This window comes from Pipistrellus kuhlii, unplaced genomic scaffold (genome assembly GCF_014108245.1).
Source record: "Pipistrellus kuhlii isolate mPipKuh1 unplaced genomic scaffold, mPipKuh1.p scaffold_m20_p_7, whole genome shotgun sequence".
NCBI lineage: Eukaryota > Metazoa > Chordata > Mammalia > Chiroptera > Vespertilionidae > Pipistrellus > Pipistrellus kuhlii.
This window is the reverse complement of record NW_023425573.1, coordinates 10,138,545-10,160,990: the sequence shown is the minus strand read 5'-3', so window position 1 is coordinate 10,160,990 and position 22,446 is coordinate 10,138,545. Positions and strand designations below refer to the sequence as shown.

Genomic DNA, 22,446 nt, shown 5'->3' with positions numbered 1-22,446 from the left:
TCAATCAGCTGCCTCTTGCACACCCCCTACTGGGGATGTGCCCACAACCAAGGTACATGCCCTTGACTGGAATCGAACCCGGTACCTTTCAGTCCGCAGGCTGACGCTCTATCCCACATGTGTCAAACACAAGGCCCGCGGGCCAAATCTGTCCCGCCAGGCCTTGCAATGTGGCCCGCACCGCGCTGTCATCACTGCACTCCGCTGCGTTTCCATCACAATGACAGTTTATGACTGTTCAGTAAACCATTCGGCCCGCAATTTAGGCTGGATTTTAGATTTTGGCCCCTTCTCTGATTGAGTTCGACACCCCTACTCTATCCATTGAGCCAAACTGGTTTCGGCTGTTTGTATGTTTCTATATCTGCCACTTCAGTCAAGATACTGAAAACTTCCTTATCACAAGGGTCTCTGCTTCTCTCCCAGTGCTTTTATTTTTCCTTCCTTATCTCTAACCCCCGGCAACCATTAAGCTTTCATCTTTTCTAAAATGTCATTTCAAAAATGTTAAATAAATAAAATCATTTAAGATTGACTGTTTTAGTATAATTCCCTGGATATTTATTCAATGTTGTGTGAGTCAGTCTATATTTAAAAGCCTAATATGCAAATTGTCCCCATGGGAGTTTGCTGGGAGACTGATTGCTTGCTATGATGTGTGCTGACACCAGGGGAGGGAGGCCCCGGCTGGCCTGATCTCCAGCCAGGCCTGGGGACCCTATATGTGCACGAATTTCATGCACCAGGCCTCTAGAAGTTTATAATTTATTTTTATTATATATATTTTATATTTTAGTTAGGAAACTCCTGACTATTTTAAAACTTGGGTTCTACTTTTTTTTCTTCTATCTATTTTTGAAATAAATATATTTGCCTTACATTTAGGTGACAAAACACGACCGCCTCCCTCAAGCCCCTCTTCTGTTATTCGCCGCACTTCCTCTCTGGATACACTTGCTGCTCCATACCTTGCAGGGCACTGGCCTCGTGATAATCATGGTCAAACTGCTCCTTGCATGAAAGACAAAGCTACACAGGTAGGTGTATTACAGGTTTTATCCTGAAGTGTTTTATTCTGAGACTGTTTCTCATAATTTTTATTTTTATTTCTCATAATTATTTGTTCTTGTCTGTGATCAAATTCTTAAAACATCCGTGTACCTTAGAATAATCTGAAACTTACCAAAAGAGCGGATTCCCAGGCCTGATCTCCAGATATTCTGTAGTAGATTTTGGTTGAGGCTTGAGAATGTACATTTCAAACATTTCCCCCTACTAGCCTTAAACAGAATTTTTCATATATCACTACCTCTGAAATATACTGTCACCGGCTTACTGCTTTTTGTTTATCCAAATCAACAACAGTTTTTCTACCTTTTCAATAACCTATGGTTATTTTGTGAGCATTTTCACACTCTTTGTAACATTAGCACTCTCAATAGCTTCTTTATGTTTTACAGAGAGGAAGGAGAGAGATAGAGAGCTAGAAACGTCTATGAGAGAGAAACATCGACCAGCTGTCTCTTGCACCCCCCCTACCGGGGATGTGCCTGCAACCAACGTACATGCCCCTAACCGGAATCGAACCTGGGACCTTTCAGTCCGCAGACCGACGCTCTACCACTGAGCCAAACCGGTTTCGCTTCTTTATGCTTTAAAAGCCTTCTCTCCTTTGTTGCCTGCGAGATGCTTTTTGTCATGCATGAATGGGCTGTCAGGTTGAAAACCGAAATTTTGTTTCACAACGGAGATGTTTTTTCTGTGAACAACGTGGTCGAGAACGGCATTGTTCTAGATGGGAGGCGTTTGAGGACCAAGGTTTGACTGAATTGTATTACTTATTCTTCATTTCTGAGTGGTTCTTTTATGTGGTTTCTGTGTCCTTTTTTGATGTTTATAATTCTTTAAGACTGAGCTATCCATTCTTCCCTAAGTTTCTTGAGCATCTTTAAAAACATTGTCTTAAATTCTGCCTCTGGTATTTTGATTGCTTTATTTAATTTAATTCTTTGGGTATTTCTCTTATTTTTTAACTTGGGGCATACTTATTTGTTTCTCCATTTTGTTTCTGTGTATTAGGTAGATCTGGTACAACTCCCAAACTTATTATGGTGGCTGTATGATGAAGGTGTTGGGTTCAGTGGCAAAACCTTCCAGAGCACCTGAGTTCCATGCTCCAGGAATGTTTGTGTGTTATGTGCACTCTCCTGTTGTAATTAGTTTTGAATGCTGTTTAGCCTTTTGTGGGTGGACTTAACCCTTTAGGCTGGCTGACCATAAGGATGAACCTCAATCACTGTGTGAGGTGCTGTGCAGGGGCTGCTCCCTAAGGTGAAGTTGTATCCAGCAGGGCCTGGTGCCATCAGAACTCCCTTTGGGGTATGCCAGTTGTTTGGCTAGTTGGGTTGAGCTCTGGTGTGGTCTGAAGTCCACCACTGGTTGTGTTGGTTTTGGGCCCATTTAGGTGAGGTTCATGTCAGATGTTATGCTTAACCAACGTTGGGCTACCTGTCTGGAGCTACTATGTTCTTCACCTTTGTGGCTGCATCTCCTGGCCTGGGTATGTGTGGGAGAGGCCTGCCTATCCATCTATCTATCTATCTATCTATCTATCTATCTATCTATCTATCTATCTATCTATCAACCTAATATGCAAATTGTCCTTATGGGAGTTCAACTGGGAGACCAATCGCTTGCTATGACATGTACTGACCAAGGGATGGCACAGAATGAAGGCCCTGGCTGGCAGCCGGCAGCTGGGGAAGGGAGGCCCCCGTGGCAGCTGGAAGGCCCTGATCGGCCCTGATTGCCAGCCAGGCCTAGGGACCCTACCCGTGCATGAATTCTGTGCACCCGGCCTCTAGTCTGTGTATAAGGGTCAGTTTCCTCCAACTTCGAGTTGGCGGTATGTAAGAGGACTGAGATTCTCTGAGGTCCACCTCTCCCCGGAGTTTCCAGGTCTTCCTCCAGAGCCTTCTGAAGAACAAGTGGAGAGTGTGTCCACAGGTTGCAAGCTTGGTGGAGGTGGGTAACCAGGATTGGAGGATGGAGCTAGAGACCCCCTAATTGGAGGTCATGTGGTCAGGCACTCAATGAGAGGAAAGTGACCCCTACTCCAGAGCTAAACCACTCAGTCACTGCCAGTCTCCAAACTCAGGTTCACCCAGGAGGGGCACGCCATAGTTTTAAGTTGGGTGCAATCAGCCATCTTCTCTGCATGAGTCAAATCCACTGGGCAGAGCCACTGGACTCAGGAGGACAGATCAAGAGTCTTCCAACAGGAGACTTTTTCCTGGTTGCAGACAATAGCCTCTGAGGGACTCATACTCTAATATCCCAGCTCTGAGCAGCTCTCCCTTCCTCCTGCAGAACTGAGCTCAGCTAGGTTGGATGTCTGGGACTTGGAAGGGCAGATCCAAACAGACTCCCATTGGAGGTGGTGCCTGCAAACCTGTAGTAGGGGAGCAGGCACTTCTTCCCCTTCCTGGAAGGGTGTGGTGAGCTTGCAGAGAAGATAAGCGGGGCTTCCTGGTGATATAGCCACACAAACCAGCACTCAACCTTCTAATTCTTAGACAAACGTTTCCCTGGGAGCCCTGGCCTGGTGGCTTAGTATGTCGGAGCGTTGTCTTGTACACTGGAAGGTTGTGGTTCAATCCCTGGTCATGGTATGTATAGGAGGCAATCAGTTGATGTCTCTCTCTCTTTCTTTTCCCCCTGCCCTCCCTCTAAAGTCAATAAACATATTCTGGAGTGGGGATTACGTAAAACAGTAAATAAGTAGGTAATTTTTAAAAAGCTTCTCCGGGAGGCACACTATGCAAGTGCCAGCTCTGCACAACCTCTGATCCCCCTTTACAGCTGAACTCAGCAGGACAAGGCTGGACAAGTAATTCAACAGGTGGGGTTGTGGGGATTGGCTCTCCGCTCAAGGTGGGGGACATTGGTCCCCTTTCCAAAGGCACACAGTCACTAAGTCTTCATCAGGAACCTCCTCAGAAAAAGGGGGCCCCTGAACGTCATTGCTGGGTGCAGCCAGCAAACCCCCTCCTCAGGACCCCAGCATAGCAGAGTGGTCTGGCCAGCAGTTGGGGACCAGGCAGTGTATTCCCCAGGCTGGTGCTATAACAATAGGAGTGCTTTTACCTGGGAAAGTGTCTGTGTCTTTAGCAGACTCACTTGTCTCCCAGGCAGACTAAATCCCCACCGATTTTCACCAGCAGAAGCTCATCTATGCAGGTTCCTCTTTCCATCACTGTTGTTCTGTGTTGGGGATCCTTCTGTGGGTTAAGACCCCACACTCCTGGGGAAAAGGAGTTTGTTTCCTATCTTTCTGTTGAAGTTCTCATTGAGATCATTGAGCATCCTTATTACCAGAGTTTTTGACCTCTGCATCAGATACGTTGCTTATCTCCAATTTGTTTAATTCTTTTTTGGAGTTCTGTTTTTTCATTTCGGACATGGTCTTTTGTCTCCTCATTTTGGCTTCCTTTCTGTTTTGGTAAGAGTGTTTTTATGTAGCAAGTGCCCTGTGTGGCTCAGTGGCACATGCTTTTTGTTCACCTGAGCCAGGCACTCCAGGTGTGTTCCTCATGTGAGTCCTATGTGCCCTCTAGGATAGTTGAGCCTTGATTGCTGTTGGCATGTCAATGGGAGGGAATTGATCCTCAGACTGATTGATTTGAGGACTGATTGTGACTATTGTGGAGGAGATACTGTGCAAAGGCTAATCCTATGGAGCAGGATTTGCTTTAGTGGGGTTCTGGTGCCTGGCCAGTCTGCCTTTTGAGTGTGTTATTTGTGGATGTGGTGCTCTAGTGGAGTTGGGCACTGGGTATGTTGGTTCTCAGGCCTCATGGGAGGTGCAGGCCAAGGTCAGCCACTGCCTGTGCCCTGCTTGGGGGCCACCTGCTCTGAGCTCTAAAGTGATCTGCAGATGGTTGCCCCTTGTGCTGGATTTGGTGGTGCCTGAGAGAGGCCAAGCTGTGAACCAAATCTGGCTGCCACAAGTGGCTAGCCTGAGGCCACTTATCAAGCGATACAGGGCACATTGAGGCCAAATTCCATATGTTTAGGGTTTGTGAGGCATGAAGTGATTTAGGAAAGTCTATATGAGTCAAGACAGGCCGTTCGTATGGAAAACTACTGGAAGAGGCTTGCTTGGGCCCACAATTTGGGTGGGTCAGGGTCTCATAGAATTACTAGGACAGAATTGATGGTGTTAGCTAAGATGGTGGATACTCAAACATAGTGCCTGCCTGCACCTGTAGGGGGAGAACTTAGCAAAGGAAAATGGCCTTGTTAGCACTTCTAAGAGAAAGCTGCCCCTCTAGTCCTTGATATAAAGACACACAATTTAGTACCTTCTCCTATATCCCTGGTGCCTTTTGAGCTGCCACCTTAGCACTGGAGCTCAAAATGAGTGAGCCTGTCAGCAAATAAGTTTGTTCAGGCCCTTCAAGAGGAATGCCTGGGACTCCAGAGCCCTTCCTTGCAGCCACAATCTCTGCTGATTTTCACAGCCAGAACTTATGGGAACTTCTCTTCCTGGCACTAAAACCTATGGAATGGAGGACCTGATAGGGGGTTGGGAGCCCTCACTCCTTAAGGGGATACCTCTGCCCCCAGGATAACCCTTCTGACTTTTTAAATTTATTTTTTATTTTTATTGATTTCAGAGAGGAATGGAGAGGGAGAGAGAGAAACATCAATGATGAGAGAGAATCATTGATTGGCTGTCTCCTGCACACCCCACACTAGGGATCTAGCCTGCAATCCCAGCATGTGCCCTTGACTGGAGTCAAACCCAAGACCCTTCATTCCACAGGCTGACACTCTATCCGCTGAGCAAAACCAGCCAGGGGGCTATCCTGATTTTTAACTGCTTCATGTGTGTGAGACTAGCCCATTCATCATCTTTACCTCTTACTAGTCTTGACTTGGTTTCTTCTGTATATTTTTAGTTATAGGACTTCTGTTCAAGTAGACTTCAGGCAGTACTCAATGATGGTTCTGTAAATGTAGTTGTAACTTTTAGTGGTCATGGGAGGAGGTGGATACAGCTACTTCACCATCTTGACCCACCTTTATCAACTTTTTGTTTTGCTTTTTATTTTAACTTTTAGTGCTTTAAAATTTTATACCTTCTAATTTTTTAATATTGTTTTATTTTTTAGCTTCCTCAAAATCTTAATTCATGTTTTTAGTTTGTCTTATTTACAAATAAATGCTTTTAAAGCTGTAAAATCCCCTCCCTATATGTGTCACTTTAGAATTCCTTATGAACCAGAAAAAAGGAATTTGTGCTCACCTATGAAAAAACAATTCATGGAAGTAAGAATGCAACTGAAGCTAGCCAAGCCTGTATGGTTCTGTGGTTGAGCATCAGCCTAGGAACCAGGAGGTCAAGGTTTTATTCTCAGTCAGGCATGTGTTAATAAATCTACAACACAGTCAGTAGGCCTGGAAAAAGCAAAGGAATTTGCTGATCTGTATGTGGAGCTGCTCACAATGTGCTAAAGTATCATTTATAATGCTATGATTAAGCTATGGAATAGATGAAGAAGGAACTGGACTTGTGAATTCATGATAAAATGACTATTTTTAAATATATATATATATATATTGTATATATATATAATTGATTATATATATATATATATATATTGTGTATATATATAATTGATTATATATATATATATATATGTATAAAAAATTGATTTTTTACAGAGAGGAAGGGAGAGGAATAAAGAGCTAGAAACATCGATAAGAGAGAAACATCGACCAGCTGCCTCCTGCACACCCTCTACTGGGGATGTGCCCGCAACCAATGTACATGCCCTTGTCTGGAATCGAACCTGGGACCTTTCAGACCATAGACTGATGCTCAAAAAGAGCCAAAACCAAATTGGCTTCGGCTCTTTTTTTCTTTAAAAAAATATGATAGCACAGCTGTATGGCTAAAAGTAAAAAATACTTATAATTACATTGCCCAGGGTCAGGAAAATGTGAAATACTTTTCGCAGGTGTTTTAGTATTTAAAAAATACAACCCTAACCCTTGTGGTTCAGTTGATTGAGTGCCATGCCATGCACCAAAACGTCACCAGTTTCTGTTCCTGTGGGTTCAATCCCCAGTTGGGGTGCTTGCAGGAGGTGGCAGATTGCTGTTTCTCTCTCACACTAATGTTTCTTTCTCTCTCTTCCTCTCCCTTTCTCTCAAATAAATAAAAACATTAAAAATACTACATGCAATAAAAAAAAATTATTTGAAATTATATCTATGGTAAAAAAGAGCGTCTTTAAACAAATACACATAAAACAGAGCTGTATGTGTATTCTTTAGTTGATCAAAATGTTTTAACCAGAAATTTACAGGAGCATAGCCTTGTATTTTCCCTAGGAGCAGTGGCTGAGCATTCATTAACTCAGTGATCACAGTGCCTTTAACACAACCACCATAAATAGCAAGAATGTACTGTGTGTACTCGCCTTGCTTTGGTCTCATTTCAGTCCTGACTGTCAACATGCTGTTCTCTTTTCTTGACCATCTTATTTTTTTGCTTCTGTGATACACTTATACTCAGACTAGACCAATATCAGTGCTTTTCAAATTTTAATGTACCTTTGAATCCCTTTTGATTTTGCTAAAATGTAGTTATGATTCAGTAAGTCTGAGGTGAGGTGTAAGAATATAGGTTTCTAACAAATTCCAAGGTGATAACTCTGCTGTTTGTCCCTGAGCCACACTAAATAGCAAGGACTATATCCTTCCTTCCTCTTTCTGTTTAAAATACTTGGAACAAAACTGTCACACCAGTAGGTCTCTATAATTAAATTATAAGAATGATCAGAGGTACCCTATCCCATTTAGCTCAGTGGCTGGAGTATCAGCCCGTGAACTGAAGGGTTTCAGGTTCGATTTCAGTCAAGGGCATATACCACAGTTGCAGGCTCAATCCCCAGCCCAGGTTGGGGCGCATGCAGTAGGTAACCAATGGATGTGTCTCACATCAGTGTTTTTCTCTCTGTCTCTACCCCTCCTCTCTCTCCAAATGGAAAAAATATCCTCGGGTAAGGATTAAAAAATAAAATAAAAAAAGAATGGTCAGAGGCAACATTTTGTTTCTCCTCAGGAACTCAGAGAAGTTACTAAGGAGCTACTAAAGGGTGAAGAAAACAAAAAGAGCATAAATTGTCTCAATTACAACAAACATGTCAGGAAGATAAAGAATAAGAAAAGACTATATATTTGGCGTAAATTTAACACAAACTTTTATTGAAAACATATTACATTCAGTTAATACACTTCGGAAATGATTCAAACTTTAAAAAAGACATAGACTTTGTTCTTAAGCTTAAAAATCCAAAGGGGGGAAAGGGCCTACATACACTGCAACAAAGGATAAAAAGTGAGAAGTAGATTCAGCAAAGTACACTGAAAAGCATGGTGGAAGTTCGGACACTGCTGACACTTGTGAATCAGGGAAGGCCCCCATAAAGAAGTAACATCTGGAGTGGGCCTGAGATTCATCAGTTTTTCAATATGTAGAGGTTGTTAGGATCTCATTTTATCCGGAATTAAAATAATACTTTTTATCTCTAAAAGCAAGTCCTCAAAATTACATTTAGCTTGTATTAATAATGAATCATTAAACAAACATAAATAAACAGTAACAGTTGTACCAGGAGAGTTAAAAGCATATTATCACCACGTGTATCAAATATGTCCCGAGTCCTTGGGCTGCTGGAGTCTCAATCCAAAGGAAGAAGATTGGCAGGAGGCTTACAGTGTGACCTAATAAGAACAGAGATGACAGTTCCTCTGCATGAGGTGGAGGTGAGAATTGAAAGTAAAAGGAAGGGGTCTGGGGAAAGAACTAAGAAAAGAAAAGGGGTGGGAAGAGGGAGGTAAGGAGAGAGGAAGACAAGTAGAGAGTGGATAAAAGAACAGGAAAGATGGGCACAAAAACTCACCAGCGCTTCCTAAGCCAAAATGCAAGAGCTGTCAGGAGCACCAGGGGCACCATCACTGCCAAGATGATCCAGCCCATGGAGCTGTGATGGTGTTCTGTGGGTTTGGGTGCACACAAGGTGTCATTTCAAACCCACCCCCTGTTTACTGCATTTCCCTGCTCTGCCTTTTTTCCCCCCCCGGAATGTTCTAAATCTCCTTTATTATTCTTTCTTCTCTCATCCCTGTTCAGAAATGAATCTTTCACCTCAATATCTTCATACATCTGCAGGTCTCCCATTTTTAATTCTGCTATTTATTGAATTATTCTCATTCTTTTTGGTCTAGAATCCATAAATCCCAAATATTTCACTTGGCTCTCCTGTTCTGCTTGTAGACCGATATCCACTCCCATTCCCAGTGTGGGTCCCAGTTTTTCTTACCCAGGTAGAGGAGGATGTCCTGGCCTCCCAGGCTGCTGTGTCTCACCCGGCAATATAGGCCAGATGTCTCAGTGGCTTCCACCTCCAAGAAAACCTCAAGGTACCATGTCCCATCAGCACTGGACAAGATGCCACTCTGTTGAGTGCTCTGCTATACCTGTTCACCTCGAATCCACTTGACCCAAATTGGCTTTGGATGGAAGCCAGAGACGTGGCAAACCAGCATTTGGCGGTCAGGACTGGGATTGGGGCCAGTGGACAGCCAGGCCTCTGGTTTTACTGCAGAGGACAGGAGAAATATTCAGATATGGACTAACACAGACTTGGAGGTTCATTTCTTCACATCAGTTTAGACAGACTTACTTATCACATGCTGGGAATGGATAGATGTGTCTGTTTAAACTTATGTGAAGCTACAAACCTCCTCAATGTAAAGGGGGGATAGGAAGGTTAATTTTAGAATAGAAAATTCTTGGAGAAAGGATATGGGACTGACCTTTTCTCTGGAGATCTGCCTTCCCTGCATCAAAGAGGCCCAAAAGGAAACGTGGGCAGGTGTCCCTGAGTGTCCTCAGTATTATTTTCTTGGCGACATGACGTTGATTGAATAGTCCACACATATCCTGAGCTCTACTGTCACCCTTTGAAGATGGCAGCCATGAATTATTCTGTAAGTGCAGGAGCTCTGATCCTTGATAAGCAAATTGCAGGAAGATTGCCTTGCCTTCCCCGGGGTGCAGCTCACAGCCTCCTGTTATCTGTATCTCAAAGGGATCTAAGGGAGGAGGGTTGTGTAAATTAGAGGAAAGAGGTAGTAAAGATGAAATTAGTGGAATTGAAAAAAGGAAGTAGAAGAGAGAATTTTGGGGTATTCAGAGGTAATGGAACAAAATTTAGTTTGATCAGAAGTTCAGAAAAAGCATAATTGGTGGTAGTTGAAGGTGGGGGGGGAAAAAGAATGACATTTTTTTTGAAATGGCAGGGAACAAATTGAAAGAAGGTGACAAATGATGAGAGCCAAGAGAATAAAGAAGGCTTTGATTTGATTATAATCTAGGGCAGCGATCGCCAATCAGTGGCCTGTGGACCACTGGTGGTCCATGAGGTCCAAAAGGTTGGCGACCGCTGGTTTAAGGAAACCTTTGGAGCAGTGGTTGCTATCCGGTGGTTCATGGACCACAGGTGGTCTGTGAGGTCCAAAAGGCGACCGCTGATGTAGAGTGAATGTAATACTGGAGGTCACAATGAATGTAAGGACAGATTGCTGAAGTGATTGAACACAGGGAAAATCAATAGGAAACTCACTGAGACACGCACATCCCACCCACATTGCACCTCCCCTTCCCTTTAATTTGGGAATTGAACTTACACTCAAACTTCCATTTTCTGGCATATCATAGTTGCGAATTAAAGGCGGCAATTCAATGTGTAACTTTCAGAAGAACTTTTCCATTTCTGTCATTTCCTTGTTGCTGAAGTTGCCCTTGGACCAAGGCCACAGGAAAATAAGACTGCCAGAGTTACTGTTCCAGCCAAGAATCTGCAACTCACCCAACCAAACAGAGTCCCAATTTTGTGCCCAGGAATGATTGTAGAAGGATGAGATGTGGATTATGTGGAGGGAGATCTGCTCCTGGAAGGCTGTGTCAAAAGAACAGGCAGAATGTGGAGAAAAAAAGATATTGGGAAGGAGGGGAAATGAAGAAAGGTGTCAGAAAGGGAAGACTCAGAATCTGGAGATAAGGGAAACCATTTTACCCCAGCAAACATTCACTTGCCCAGGGCCCCATGCTTTACATACAGCCTTCAGAAGAGCACAGGTATATTCAGAATGGAACTATGCTGACTTATTCTCAATCTCCTGGTATGCCGTGAGGACAACGCGCGCATGCGTGCGTGCGCACGCGCGCTCACACACACACACACACACACACACACACACACACACCACGTCCTCCCCACCCCCAACCCTGAACTGGGCAGTTGCTAGAATTCTTACCATCTTCATTGTCACCAGCTGCGAGGAGAACTGCTAGCAATGTAATCTGCAGAACAGCATTTCAGTTACAGATATTTCTCTCAGAAAATTTGTCTTCAATTTGTGTTTTAAATAAACCTACCCCACACTACCCCTATTCTGACTTCCTTCTACCAACAAACCACAAAAAAAAAGAAGAGAAGAAAACCCACACACATATAAAAAACAGTGCTCCTTTCCTAAATCCTAGACACCAATTCAACCTCTCATTTCCCTTTCAGTTCTGACTCTCTTCTCTCTCTGGCTTTCAGCATCTCCCCTCATTATCAGCCTTCAGTCTCTAATGAATAAATAAGTCTTATGTGGCATTGAAAAGTCAATTTACCTCTATGGGGACATTTTTTTTTTTTTTTTCAGTTTTCTTTTTTTCTTTTCTTTGTTAAAAAAATCAATCTTTATTGTTCATATTATTACAAAGGTTCCTCATTTCTTCCCCCCTCCACCAGGTTCCCACCCCACCCTCCGCCCCCTCCCCATCCCCCATTGTCCTCATCCATAGGTGCACAGTTTATGTTCAGTCTCTTCCTCCCTCCCTTTTCCCGATAGTAAATCCATTTTCAGATAGTAAATCAGTTACTTAGCATTTTCTCATATCAATAATACCACCACATACCCAATGATACACTTCACACAAAAGACATTTCCAAATAGGTCAACCCACCTCATCCAGGCCCCACCCAAGGCATTCACAGATCAACACCCCAGCGCTATACTAACTCAACACATCCAGATCTAAGCCTTCATCACTTGATGCAGCAGACCCTCAAGTTCCCACAAAAGTTTCCAGCCATGTCTGAGAGGCAACCGTGGGGCAGGGGCAGGCGAGGAGTGAGCTGTTCCGGGCCTGGCTGCTCCGGGCCTGACCTCTGTTGCTCTGGTTCGTTCCATAACCAGCTGGTCCAGGTCTGGTCACTGCCGCTCCCGACCTAGTTGCTCTGGACTTGGCTGCTGCTGCTCCGGGCCTGGCCGCACCCGACCCAGCTGCTCCGGGCCTGGCCACTCCCAGCCTGGCAGCTGCTGCTCTGGGCCTGGCCGCACCCGACCCGGCTGCTCCGGGCCTGGCCGCTCCCAGCCTGGCAGCTGCTGCTCCGGGCCTGGCCGCTCCCAGCCTGGCAGCCACTGCTCCGGGCCTGGCCGCTCCCAGCCTGGCAGCCACTGCTCCGGGCCTGGCCACGCCAGACCCAGCTGCTCCGGGCCTGGCCGCTCCCAGCCTGGCAGCTGCTGCTCCTGGCCTGGCCGCACCTGACCCGGCTGCTCTGGGCCCAGCTGCTCCGGGCCCGGCCGCTCCGGGCCTGGCCACTCCCAGCCTGGTAGCTGCTGCTCCGGGCCTGGCCGCACTCTATGGGGACATTTTATTTTCATTCATACTATAAAAACATAAAAATAATTGTAATTATCCTGTATTCCAGTCTCCTACCTCCATGTAATCTTCCTTATGTTTCCTTCTTAATTTTAATGCTTAAAAGAAGGTACAAAATTGTTATTCTTTGAAATATTTGAGATCTTGCTCCCTAATATATGTCATCAATTCACTCGTACTTTTATAAAAATTCTGTACAGGTTTGGACATTCTTACATTGACAGAGTCTATAATAGTCCTAAAATAAGTGGTCAAAATGTCTGCTTTCTTGTTAGCTTTGCAAACAGTTGCTTGAAAGACAATATTGGTTTGGTCTGTCCAAACATCTGGCCGAGTTCAAGCATTCTAAAGTTTTAAGGAGTAAAATGTGAAATGTAGTTCCTTTGGAATGACTGGTCTCGTTTCATTTTAAAATAGAGGCCCAGCCGAAACCGGTTTGGCTCAGTGGATAGAGCATCAGCCTGTGGACTGAAAGGTCCTAGGTTTGATTCCGGTCAAGGGCATGTACATTGGTTGTGGGCACATGCCAGGCGGGGGGAGGGGGGGAGTGTGCAGGAGGCAGCTGGTCGATGTTTCTCTCTCATCGACGTTTCTAGCTCTCTATCCCTCTTCCTTCCTCTCTGGAAAATCAATAAAATATATTTTAAAAATTAAATAAATAAGAGGCCCAGTGCATAAAATTTGTGTACAGGAGGTGGGGATCCCTCAGCCCAGCCTGCACTCTGTCTAATCTGGGACCCCTTGATGGATGTCCGACTGCCCCTCTCAATCTGGGACTGCTGGCTCCTAACCGCTCGCCTGCCTGCTTGCCTGATCGCCCCTAAAGACCTCTGCCTGCCTGCCTGATTGCCCCTAACTGCTCCCCTACCAGTCTGATTGCCTCTAACTGCTCCCCTACCAGTCTGATTGCCCCTAACTGCTCTTCTGCTGGCCTAATGGCCCCTAACCGCCTCTTCCTTGCCTTGCACCTGGGACCCAGGATTCCCTCCTCCAGTTGGTCTCAGGCACCTGGCACCTGGGCTTCCCTCCCTCTGGCTGGCCGCAGGCACCTAGAACCTAGGCTGGCTTCGCCTGGGCTCGCTGCAGCTGCAGGGGACTATGGGTAGACAGCTTCACCCAGGCCACAACTACAGGAGTTTGGTATCACGGGGAGTGTGAATTGTTCCTCTCCTGGGCCACAGGCACAGGCACTGGTGTCCAGGTCCGTGGGGTGGGCAGATTGTCCCTCTCCCAGGCCGCATCCCCAGCTGCTGGTGCCTAGGATTCTGGGGCAGGTGGCTTATCCTCCCGGGTCACAGGTGCAGGCACAGTTGCTGGCACCTGGGACCATAGGGTGGGCAGCTTGTCCCTTTCTTAGGCCGCAGCCCCAGCCTTTGATGCCCAGGAATGTGGGGCATGTGGCTTGTCTCTCTCCCAGGCCACAAGTACAGGCACAGGACCGTGGGGAAGGCAGCTTATCCCTCTTCTGGGCCACAGCCTGGCTGGTCCCCATTCCTTTCTCTTGAGCCCATTTGTGCCTGGCTGATTCCATTCCTCTGTCCCAGTGTTGAGTATCTGAGCCGTTACAGTGTGACGGTGTGAGGGTATGATGACCATTTGCATATTAGCTCTTTATTATATAGGATATTGGGTCTAGTAATAATTAATGTCGTTTTTAAACATTCGTTTAAAATCTTGCTTGGCGTTGACTTGTATTGACATAACCTTCAAACACGTGGTATCTACAGAACGTATGAAGTGCAATTAACAAGTTTTGCCTGAAAAAGTTTGTGTTTGGTTTGGTTTTTGTTGCAAAACTAGGGCTAAGAAGATGGCGGATGAAGAGCATATTCGGCACTGCATGCTTTACGAGTTCCAATTAGGAAGAAAAGCAAGTGAGGCTGCAAAAAACATCTGTAGTGCTCTTGGTCAAGATGCAGTTAGTGCCAGAAAATGCCAGCGTTGGTTTGAGAAATTTTGCGAGGGAAATTTTTCGTTAGATGACAAGAGTGGTCGAGGCCGTATGTCCAATTTTGATCAAGAAGCTCTTCAAGCTCTTTTGGTGCAAAATCCTTAAATTACCCAACAATAGCTTGCGACAACTTTAAATTGTTCACAGAAAACAATTTCCAATCAATTGCGTGCACTTGGCAAAGTCCAAAAGTTTGGAAAATGGGTTCCTCATGAGTTGACCGACAACAACTGTAATCAAAGAGTCACAATTTGCAGTTCGCTCCTCTCTCGTCAAAACCGTTTGCCGTTTTTAGAGCAAATTGTTACCGGAGATGAACAATGGGTGCTGTATGTTAATTTGAAAAGGCGGCCTCAATGGTTGGACAAAAATGAGGCTCCGCAGCCCACGCCAAAACCTGACTTGCATGCGAAAAAAGTGATGTTGTGTGTTTGGTGGAATTTTAAAGGAATTCTTCATTATGAACTTTTACCATCTACCCAAACCATTACAAGTGCAGTGTATAGTGCCCAATTGGAAAGGTTAGCCCAAGCTTTAAGAGAAAAAGAACCCGCGCTGATTAATCAGAAGGGCGTAATTCTTCACCACGATAATGCACGACCGCATACTGCAAGAATCACTGCTGAAAAACTGCGCCAGTTGGAATGGGAAGTTCTCCCTCAACCTGCATATTCTCCTGATATTGCCCCTTCCGATTACCATTTGTTTCGTTCTTTGCAAAACTTTCTTCTTGGAAAAAAATTTAATAATGAAGAATGCCTCAAAAATGCATTGACCGAATTTTTTGCATCAAAATCACAAGAATTTTACAACAGAGGGATTAAAATGCTTCCTGAGCGTTGGGCACAAGTAGTAGAAAACAACGGCAACTATATTGTTGATTAAATTTTGTTGTATTGTTCAAATAAATTTGATTTAAAAGTATTAGAAAACGACATTAATTATTACTAGACCTAATAGCTCCACTTAGACGACTTTTCACAATTACAACATAGATAGCTGGGAAGAGATTCACTCTATTTAAAATTATAAAATAAGCTGGATAATGAAAATTACAATTTTTTTTTGAACCATTGGAGATCTGAAATGTCAAGGCAATCAACTCAAAATAAGACAGACATCTTCAAGGAAATAGGGGGTGCAGATACTTGCTTACTTATGCAAGATGCCAGATACTATATAGGCTAGTAAGAATAACTCAGCTTAAATTAATGCTGGGGGTCAGAGTTGGCTGCTCCAAGACCTTCCACAGTGACATATTATTTTGAACTAAAAATCAGTGAGTAGCAGCAAGAGCAGGAAGAGCTCTGTGACCCTCCTCTATCTACTTAAAAGAAGGAAATAAATTTCCATGATAGATACCCTCCCCATTCCTGAAGCACCGAGAGAGAACTTTTTTACAAGAGTTATAAAATCCAGAGTAAAAAAGTGTGTATAAACAAACCTTGTAATGCCTTTACTAATTTCCTACCTGAGCTCAAATTTTGTTTAGATTCCTCAAAAACAAACACCTACACCTGCTTAGAATGAGTACTAGCTTTATTTTTCCTGTAAATTTCTGGCAAATTTGTTTCTTCATCTAAAAGTTATAAAATGGTACCTAGTTCATTCACTTCTTTGAGCTTCACATTATGATCTGACATTTTATGATTTTTTCCATATGCATGTATTAGAGTACTTAAAAAAAAAAAAAATATATATATATATATATATATATATATATATATATATATATATATATATATATATATGTTTTACAGAGAGGAAGGGAGAGGGATAGAGAGTCAGAAACACCAATGAGAGAGAAACATCAATCAGCTACCTCCTGCACACCTCCCGCTGGGGATGTACCTGCAACCAAGGTACATGCCCCTGACTGGAATAGAACCCGGGACCCCTCAGTCTGCAGGCTGACAATCTATCCACTGAGCAAAACCGGTTAGGGCTAGAGTCCTTTTTTTTTTTTTGTTAATTTTGTCCAGTCCAAATCCATAAGAAGTAAAGAAAGGTAGATTGGGAGAATTTTCACCTACTCTACAACATTAACACATTACTAAAGGCTATTAGGAGTCTATAGAACACCTGAGAATTAAAAACACGGGTAATTCACTTACATTTCTAGAATTCTTCCATAGGTCTCACCATAGACTCCTAAAAGATTGGAGTCAAGAATAGGGACCAGAAAAACTTTTCTCCTGATGCAAACCTGAGGCATGAGGCCAACAACTGCATGAGAATGGCAAAAGCTTTCCACCAGATCTTTCTATCTTATCTCCCAACCAAAAAAAAAAAAAAAAAAAAATCTTAACCTGCTCGGCAAAGGACAGAAAGCTCTGTAGTTTTCAGGGTATAGGTTAAGATGCACTGCAGCTAGGAAAGGGGAAAGGACAGTAAAGTACCTTCTCCTAAACTATACGAGGTTTCATACTGCTGTGAGAAAGGCAGGACTCCTCGGAAGACTTAATCCCAAAAATCAAAAATCAAAGCACCTGCCTAAAAATAAGAAATTTGAGTAAACACATAGCAAAGAGTTTCTTTACCAACTTTCTACCTATTTTTCTATTTTTTCTATATAAAAGGCTAATATGAAAAGTGTCTTCTGGGGACTTCAACCGAAGACTGGGAACTCAATGGCTTGCTATGACAAGTACACTGACCACCAAGGGGCGGTGTAGAACATGGCGGGTGACCAGCAGCGGCCGTGGAGTGCTGAGGGAGTAACGGAAGCAGGAGGCCAGGAAGCGTGTGGGCAGCAAGGGAAAGAGGAGGCAGGGAGACAGGGAACTTGATGGGCCCTGATCGCCAGCCAGGCCTAGAGACTACCTGTGAATGAATTTCGTCCACTGGGCCTCTAGTATATATAAAAGCCTAAGCGACCGTTATGACCAGAGTGATCAGTTGACTAGTTGCTACACTCAACACAGGAGCTCAACACTGCCCCTTGGTGGTCATTGTGCTCCTACAGCCAGCCTCCTTTGGCCAGCCAACCACTCTAGGGTCCCTCCCCTGGCTAGCTCCATCGGTCCCTGGTGCTAAACCATTCGTAGGCAACCGGCCTCTGGGGTTTTGTACGTGGCAGAGCAGCTCCCTCGCTGTGATCAATTGAAAGTCAGCCCTCAACATAAGGGTTTGTCTCCATGCTCCCGTCCTCTCCCTTCCTGGGGGCTTCGCAGTGAGGGAAGGAGAAGTGGGGGAGGCAGGTAACTGCTCAGTGGCGTGATGGCATTGGCATCCAGTGTCCGTTCCTTCCGCGCCTGGCCTGGTGACCGTTGCCTCCTCTCCCAAGTCTGCTGGGGCCTTCAGGCCCCAGGCTGAGATGGGGATCCGGGGGTGGATGGCAGCAGATGCAGCCCCTTCCCCAGAGGGGGGGGTGATTGTCTGCTCCCTCCTTGGTGTCACCAGCCAACTTCCCATGATCCCCCCCACCCCCCCCCCCGTGCACAAATTCATGCACCGGGCCTCTCGTCTGATGATAAGAGCCATGACAAAATAAATTAGAAAAAGAGAAAAGATTAAATGCAAGAGGCCAAAATTAAGAGATAAAAAAGGGTGAAGAAAGGCAACCAGAACCAATAAAAGAAAAAGAAAAAAAGAATTGGTAGAGAAGGAGTTGTTTATTCAGGTCACTATTGTGTGCTCGCTGGACACAGAAAGCCCCAGAGGAGAGAACTGAGATAAGTGCGATATATCCTGATTAGAACTCAACCAGGCAGAGTACCCAGCCACCTTAGGGAAAGTCCATCATTTTCCCCTGTGTCTTCAGACCTTCCTGGGAATCCCTCCTTCTGGCCCACTGCACTGGTGCTTAGGCTACAGGCGTGCTTATGCTCTTTCTAACAGCTGTTATGTGGTGCTTCCTCAAACACCATCAGAGCTCTGGAATTTCTCTGTCCTCTAAGCTCTCCTCAGAGCCCAGACCGGAGCTCCCCTCCCACACAGTCTCACACACTCATCTGAATCCCCACTCTCCACCAGCAGTAACTTCAACTTCCCTACTAGAGAAATCCACTGCCCCTTACAGTCATGTGCCTTTTACTGAGCTTCTTCTTTTCCCTCCTACTTGGCTTCAAGCTTCTCTATCCTCTTTCTGGCCTCTAGCCTCTCTGTGTATCTGATGTGAGTGCTTCTTGCCTTTCACAGCAAATCTCTTGCCATAAAAGGATCTTAGGACTGAGAGTCAAGATACATTCCTGGATGAGACACCTGCCGGATGCAGTGAATTGGAGAAAACACAGCAGCATTCTGGCCTCAGTTTTGTTATCTGTAAAATAACTGATTGAAAGAAGTAACTGTTGTCTAATCTTGTCAGCTTTCCCTCTAGCATTCTGTACCTCCTACTGGGCTCCCTTTTTTCCCTATCCATGCCCTCTTTCTTCCTGGTCTACTTTTCCCTCCTTTTTTTAAACTTTTTCTTTTAAAAAAAAATATATTTTATTGATTTTTTACAGAGAGGAAGAGAGAGGGACAGAGAGTAGAAACATGGATGCGAGAGAAACATTGATCAGCTGCCTCTTGCACACCCCCTACTGGGGATGTGCCCGCAACCAAGGTACATGCCCTTGAGCAGAATTGAACCTGGGACCTTTCAGTCCGCAGGCTGACGCTCTATCCACTGAGCCAAACTTGTTTTGGCTAAACTTTATTTTTCAATTACAGCTTACATTCAGTATTATTTAGTATTAGTTTTAGGTGTATAACATAGTGGTGAGATAATAATGTCCTTACAAAAGTAGTCCCTCCAATATTTTTAGTATCCACCTGGCACCATACATAGTTACTACAATATTGATTATATTCTCTATGCTGTACTTTACATCCCCATGACTATTTTATAACTATTCATTTGTAATTTTTTTTTTTTTTTTTTTTAAGATATGGGTTTATTGATTTTGGAGGCAGAGAAAGAGATAGAAAAATTCATGATAAGAATCATGGATTGCCTACCTTCTGCACACCCCCTACTGGGGATTTAGCCCACAACCCAGGCATGTGCCTGTGACCAGGAATTGAACCAGGGACTGCTCAGTCTGCAGACCTGCGTTCTATCCACTGAGCCAAACCTGCCAGGACTGATTTGTAATTCTTTTTCTTTTTTAATTGTTCCTTTTTATATATATATATATATTTTTTTCCTTTTTTCTTTATTAAGGTATTGCATGTGTGTCCTTATTCCCCCATTGCCCACTCTGCCCACCTCACCGCTCATGTCCTCACTCCCTTCATGTCTTGTTCATTGGTTAGGCTTATATGCATAAATACAAGTCCTTTGGTTGATCTCTCCCTTCCCCTTACCTTTCACTGCCTTCCCTCTGAGGTTTGACGGTCTAATTGATGCTTCTCTGTCTCTGGGTCTGTTTTTGTTCATTGGTTTATGTTGTTCATTATATTCCACAAATGAGTGAGATCGTGTGATATTTATCTTTCTCTGACTGACATATTTCGCTTAGTACAGTGGTCGGCAAACTCATTAGTCAACAGAGCCAAATAACAGTATAACGATTGAAATTTCTTTTGAGAGCCACATTTTTTAAACTAGGTAGGTACATAGTTACTAACTTAATTAGGGTACTCCTAAGCTGGCCTTAGGAGGGGCACCGGGACCGGTTTGGCTCAATGGATAGAGCGTTGGCTTGGGGACTGAGTGGCCCTGGGTTTGATTCCGGTCAAGGGCATATACCTTGTTGCGGGCATATCCTCAGTGGGGGGTGTGTAGGAGGCAGCTGATCGATGACTCTCTCTCATTGACGTTTCTAACTCTCTATCTCTCTCCCTTCCTCTTTGTACAAAAATCAATAAAATATATTTATAAAAAAACAAAACAAAACAAAAAAACACTCAAGGGGCCAAAGAGCTACATGTGGCTCGAGAGCTGCTGTTTGATGACCCAGGTTCATCCATGCTGTGGCAAATGGTAGGAATGCCTTCCTTTTTACAGCAGCATAGTATTCCATTGTGTAGATATACCACAGTTTTCTAATCCACTCATCCTCTGGTGGGCATTTAGGATGTTTGCAAATCTTAGCTATTGTAAATTATGCTGCTATGAACATAGGGGTACATTTATCCTTTCTGATTGGTGTTTCTAGTTTCTTGGGATATATTCCTAGAAGTGGGATCACTGGATCAAATGGGAGTTCCATTTTTAGTTTTTTGAGTAAACTCCATACTGTTCTCCATAGTGGCTGCACCAGTCTGCATTCCCACCAGCAGTGCACAAGGGTTCCTTTTACTCCACATCCTCGCCAGCACTGTTATTTGTTGATTTGTTGATGATAGCTAGTCTGACAAGTATGAAATGGTACCTCATTGTCATTTTGATTTGCATCCCTATGATGATTAGTGACTTTGAGCATGTATTCATATGTATCTTTGCCTTCTGTATGTCCTCTTTCGAAAAGTATCTAGGTCTTTGCCCATTTTTTTTTTTTATGTGACAGATTCACTAACAAATACTTTCTAAAAGATTTTAACCAAAGGCAGTTTTGTTTTCCTTTTCTTTGCCCTTAAAAAAAAAAAAAATAATAATAATAAAAAAAAAAAATATATATATATATATATATATATATAATTTTTTTTTCCAATTGATTTTTTACAGAGAGGAAGGGAGAGAGATAGAGAGCTAGAAACATCAATGAGAGAGAAACATCGACCAGCTGCCTCTTGTACACCCCCTACCGAGGATGTGCCCGCAACCAAGGTACATGCCCTTGACCAGAATCGAATCTGGGACCCTTCAGTCCACAGACCAACTCTCTACCACTGAGCCAAACCAGTTTCGGCACTTTGCCCATTTTTTGATGGAATTGTTTATCTTCCTTTTGTTGTATGAGTTCCCTAAAAATGTTGGAGATTAAACCCTTATCCCCTTATCGGAGATAACATTGGCAGATGTGTTCTCCCTTGCAGTGGGCTTGTTGATGGTTCCTTTTGCTGTGCAGAAGCTTGTAGTCCCATTTGTTTATTTTCTCTTTAGTTTCCATTGCCCTAGGAGCTCTGTTGGTGAAGATAATTGCTTCCACATATGCTGAGATTTTGCTGTCTGTGGATGCCTCTTAAGATTTTTATGGTTTCCCATTTTACATTTAAGTCCTTTATTCATTTTGAGTTTATTTTGAGTATGGTGTAAGTTGGTGATCTAGTTTCATTTTTTTGCATGTATCTGTGCAATTTTCCCAGCACCATTTATTGAAGAGACTGTCTTGACTCCATTATATGCTCATGCCTCCTTTGTTAAATATTAATTGAGCATAGTGGTTTGGGTCGATTTCTGGGTTCTCTATCCTATTGCATTGGTCTATATGTCTGTTCTTATGTGATACCAGGCAGTTTTGAGAACAGTGGCTTTGTAATACAGTTTGAAATCTGGTATTGAGATCCCACCTACTTAGTTCTTCTTTCTCAGGGTTGTTGCGGCTGTCGGTCTTTTTTTATTTCAGATACATTTTTAGAGAATTCATTTGATTTTTAATTCTTAATCTCTTCACTTTTCTCACCCACTCTTCCAATCCCCTCCCTTCTGGCAACCATTAGTCTGTTCTCTATTTTGTTTGTTTTGTTCTTTAGATTCCATATACAAGTGAAATCAATATGGTATTTATCTTTCTCTGACTGTCTTATTTCGCTGAGCATAATATCCTTCAAAGTCAAGGATTGTCCCATTCGGTGTTAATTCCCCCACATTTGCAGTTTTGAGCACCCACAA

The 22,446-nt window shown here is 43.7% G+C and overlaps 1 protein-coding gene across 3 annotated transcripts in view; it reads left to right on the top strand.

Annotated features, from left to right (window-relative positions):
- FAM117B (family with sequence similarity 117 member B) overlaps positions 1–22,446 on the top strand; it is a 52,502-nt gene that overhangs the window by 7,642 nt on the left and 22,414 nt on the right. For all 3 annotated transcript variants that reach the window (XM_045575752.1, XM_045575751.1, XM_036421163.2), the window contains exon 2: positions 886–1,037. In XM_045575752.1, the coding sequence (XP_045431708.1) occupies positions 886–1,037 (152 nt within the window). The remainder of the gene's footprint in view (positions 1–885; positions 1,038–22,446) is intronic.